General features: G+C 36.2%; 1 protein-coding gene across 1 annotated transcript in view; it reads right to left on the reverse strand.

Moving 5' to 3' along the window:
* Positions 1 to 3940, reverse strand: part of LOC143028287 (uncharacterized) — a 21865-nt gene extending 17925 nt beyond the window's left edge. Inside the window, exons 1-2 of the mRNA XM_076190159.1 lie at positions 3710 to 3940; positions 1523 to 1656 (exon numbers count right to left, since the gene is read on the reverse strand). Of these exons, the coding sequence (XP_076046274.1) occupies positions 1523 to 1656; positions 3710 to 3754 (179 nt within the window). The 5' untranslated portion in view covers positions 3755 to 3940. The remainder of the gene's footprint in view (positions 1 to 1522; positions 1657 to 3709) is intronic.
* Positions 3941 to 4414: the final 474 nt, after the last annotated feature.

Below are 4414 nucleotides of genomic sequence, written 5' to 3' on the forward strand. Positions count from 1 at the left end.
AAGTTTCCAGAGACTCTCACACGGGAAGTTTTGTTTTTGTAGAGGGTTTGGATGAGTCTTATAAGCTTCAAGTCAACAAGCAAAAATTATATGGTAATCCTGAGCGTACTTCCATCTCTATTCAAGCACTTGGCAGAGCGTGAAGATGTGATCTGACGTTGATTTGTTTGGCTTGAACCCATCTTGGTACTCGTCTAATACTGTTTCAGTGTATGGTGGGAGCCATTTGTATATTACCTTAGCAATGATTTTGTAGAATGTGGTGAGTAGCGACAGACCTCGAAAGTTGTCACAGGAAGTTTTAGGCACCTTCTTGTTGAGGGCTACAATGATGGCGGTGTTTCTTCCGTCAGGTATGGCTTCTTGCGTCCAGATCAGTCCTATAAGTTCAGCGAGTTCTGTAAGAAGGTCGCCACTTCTTTATAATCTTGACATTCAACATAACAATGTCCGGGGCTTTATTGTTTTTACGGGCCTTGATAGCCTTTTGTATCTCAGCTCTCGTTGGCGGCTCTTCTTGAAGACCAGTTAAACCACCGAGCATGGGTCCTGCATCCGCAAAACTGTCTATTGGCGGCTCTGGGTTAAACAGCTCAGAGAGATGCTCGATGCATCTCTGTTGGATTTCCTCTTCTTTAGTAATAAGATTGTCATATTTGTCTTTTATGCCTATGGAATTAGGTTGAAAATTTTCGTTTACTTTCCTCACATTCTTGTAGAAGTTTCTTGTCCGATTTTTTAAGTTATCATCATCTTCCATCATCTGTTTTTTTTTCAGGAAATGGCGTTTCTCCTGACTGTAGGACCTTCTTTGTTGTTTTCTGTGATTCTAGAAAGATGGATTTTAGGTTCTTATTACTAGGGCCTAGGTGCCTCATTCCGATTTCTTTTGTTCTTTTTCTTCATAGCTTCTTCACATCTATAAGTGAACCATTCTTCTCACATATATCCACATATTTCCCTGATGTCTTTGTTTGGGCTTCTTTAACTTTACTCCATTTACTGTTTACATTAATATCATCTTCTCCTCCCCCTATAAAATCTAAAACCTAAAATTGGCTGTAAAGTCCAAGGCAGAAGCCCTCCCTCACCTGAGAGCTTCTAAGTTTATCAATATCAAATTACTTGTTCTGCCGATCACCAGTACCTGATCTCTTGATTTTCAGTTTTGTATCGTCGCAGATCAAAAAGTGGTCAGTATGAGCGTCAGCTGCTCGGAATTTCCTTACATTACTGATAGAAGATTTAGATCTTCTTGAAACAAGTCATTTTGTGAACATGGTTTGTGAGTTATATAGTAAAAATATCTTATCATCTTAAGAACAAAAGAGTCATAAGTGAATTCTTGTATCCAGGAAAGGAAAATAATACTTTTACATGGTGTGTTAACTGTCACCGACTGGATTTTGAATTCAAAATATTGCATCGCTATACAAGCTAAAAATCCTCTTTTCATCTATTGGTACAAAAGGAGGTTGTTGCTCTCGTTGTTATTTCTAGAATGATAAGGGACACAACTCACCTAAAACTTTGGTAACCTGTAGAAAAACAGGTGGAGGTGTTTGGGTCCGTGTGAGGCCGGAAATCGCGGTAGAAGATGCAAGAGTTTTGGGAAGTGGTGGAAGGCCCCGCGGGAGGCTCCTCGTTCGGCTTCTTCTGCAGAGACAAACAAAATGAAATTACAAGTCTCCCTTAAACCTGGACCCACCCCAGTTTAATTCGATATAGTAATGATTGGTATACTGATTTAGACGATTATAATGAAACTACCAAAACCCCGTTTAAATAAAGTATTTCTCAAATTGTGGGATAAAAAATCGATTTTGTAGTTATTATATGGCTGTATATGAATAAGAGTAACATTAATACTAAATGAGATTTTTTGACAATGCAGATGAAATTGCATGAAAAAAGTTCAATGGTCATCTTTTTTAATTAAAATAATGTCTCTTATTTATATTAGAAACACTTTTATAACTACATCCAATTCCTTTTAAAACTAAACATAAAACATTTTATGGATTTTCTCGTTTAATAAACTAAACCAAAAACTAAAAATTGAAGGCCAATGAATTGAATAGATGGCTTATTGAATGTACACGACGTATTGTCTTCTTCCATTTGTAAACATTAAATTATATCCGACGACACACGCAAAGCGATCGATGTATAACAGCAACAACTATATTACCAATATTATTTTATCGTTTTACTGACAACCGTCCCATGACCTGCACAGTCATAAATTCTGAGTCGACGATTCGAATTATAATTGATTCTCAGTTTAAGCCCTTCATTTCTGGCTGGTATTTTACATTTATATATTGCTCCAACCAAACTACTTAATTAATTTCCGTGGTACCCTTTCAGTAGCGACAGTGCTCTGCAAGCCATGAGACGTTCAATAGCTATAAACGAAAATCTGTCACGAAAGTCCCACCTTTAACCTTTTGCCACATCACTCCTGCAAACTTTTCTGTCTTGCCACTACACCTGACTGGCGTCCAGTCTCACTACATCTGTTTTCTTTTCTTGAGTTATATTTCTAGTATACTCGTACTTCTGTTGTCCTTTCACCGCGTCTACAATTTTTTAACCACACTTTTCTCTTAACGCCTGTATTTCATTTTTTTCAGTAATTCACATTTCGCCAAATTGCTTTTTGCAAAAACGGATTTAACAAAATAACGTTTAACCAAATATTATTTCGCCAAATCCCTATAACCTAGGTATTTCGCCAAATCACTTAGGATAGATTAGCATAGGTGAGGGAGATTGCCAAAAAAGGGAATTTGACAAAATACAATTTGGCGAAATGGGAATGACTAATCTCTCAACTACTCTATGTGAAGAGACCCGAGCTCATTGTAAAGTTCGCTTTTCTGGTAGAAAGACAGAGAACCTCTCATAATATTCCTCTATTTGTATTTTCCCAACAAATTGGGATAATTTTTCCAAGTTCCTTTAACTACGTAAGGGATGAATAAAATCGCCTGGCGGCAGTTATAATAATGAAGGGGAAAATACCACCCGGCAGGGAAGGGGGTTAATTCACTGAGTAAAATATCCTGGGGCCAGGAAAATTAAAAACAATTCGTTAAAAAGAAATTGTTTTTGAATACCTTTAGTTCAATGTCATACCATCAACTTAATGAAATCGTCTGGCACTGGACATGACGAATTTTGTGAAATGACGTTAATAAGCTGAACAGGCTGTCAATTCGTTTCCTTTCTATGTAATGTTTCATATAAATAAAATAATCTTGTTTCAAACAAAATAGAAAATAGAATCAGCGATATTGTGAATTTTTTTTATTCCTAACTTATTTTCTGCAATATTAGTTTATACCTAAAATGTGTATGTTTGATAAATGTTTCCTTTTTCTTGTCAATGAATGTCCAGAATAAATAGCTGTTTTTAGTAAATAGATAAAAAATAAGTAAATAAATAACTAAACTGATTAATAAATAAATATATGAATAAATCAATAATTGAATTAATAAACGAAAATTAAGAAAACGAAACACCTGAATAATGGCACGTTTGTCATTTTTATATATTAATCTACAAAACTTCTTAATTTAAGTGTATTTTTCTTTAGTACAAAACTGTTTTATGTGTATAATTTGTGCACATACAATAAACTATTTGTGATGGTTCAATTCATAAACTGTGTTTATCTGTCTCTAGATTATTTTAAATACTCACTTGCACGAAGCCTGAACGCGGTTTTTTGTTGTCCTTTGTAGCCATTTCCTTGTCTGTCAGTAGACACTGTCTCCTTTACTTCCGTTGCTCATTCATGTATAAAACGAAAATATATAATACCTGCACTACGAATACAAAGTACTGTTTAAAGTTTATTATAATCTCTACGATGTGAGGCCCGTCAGACCGAGAACGTTTGGTAAAGAAAAAAGAAAATGGTCCGACTTGTGCTTTGCAGCGAGAGCGATCACAACAGGCTTTACCGACGGCGACTATCGATGTGAGCCTCACCGTCACGCTGTCGGTGGTTATATATGATCTTCCCAGAACCACTCTTCGCTGCCTCTCATGAAAAATTCATATTCTTAAGTCATCGATCGAAGCCTCTATACTACATGTCAACCATGAAAATAAGACGATTTATCAAATGTTTGTACTATAATGCTGAGCTGGCTGCTGTCAATAGACACTATGAACTCCTAGTCATCGATAATTCTGCGGAGCTGCTATCCTTGGGTACCATATCGCGTAAAGAATAAAAAAATGAATATCATAAGCATTCTTCCTTCGGTGAAAATGATTATTCAAGCATGCTGCGTGACTCTGATCCGTAGGGTGTCAATAAAACCTCCGAACGTATTTCATTCATTCAGTTGTTTTGGTACTGGGGAGTTTCATTCAGGTGGAAGGTGGTTTTGTGGCAGC

The sequence above is a fragment of the Oratosquilla oratoria genome, chromosome 1, assembly GCF_046742065.1.
Source record: "Oratosquilla oratoria isolate Oo_2021 chromosome 1, ASM4674206v1, whole genome shotgun sequence".
In the NCBI taxonomy this organism is placed as follows: Eukaryota; Metazoa; Arthropoda; class Malacostraca; order Stomatopoda; family Squillidae; genus Oratosquilla; species Oratosquilla oratoria.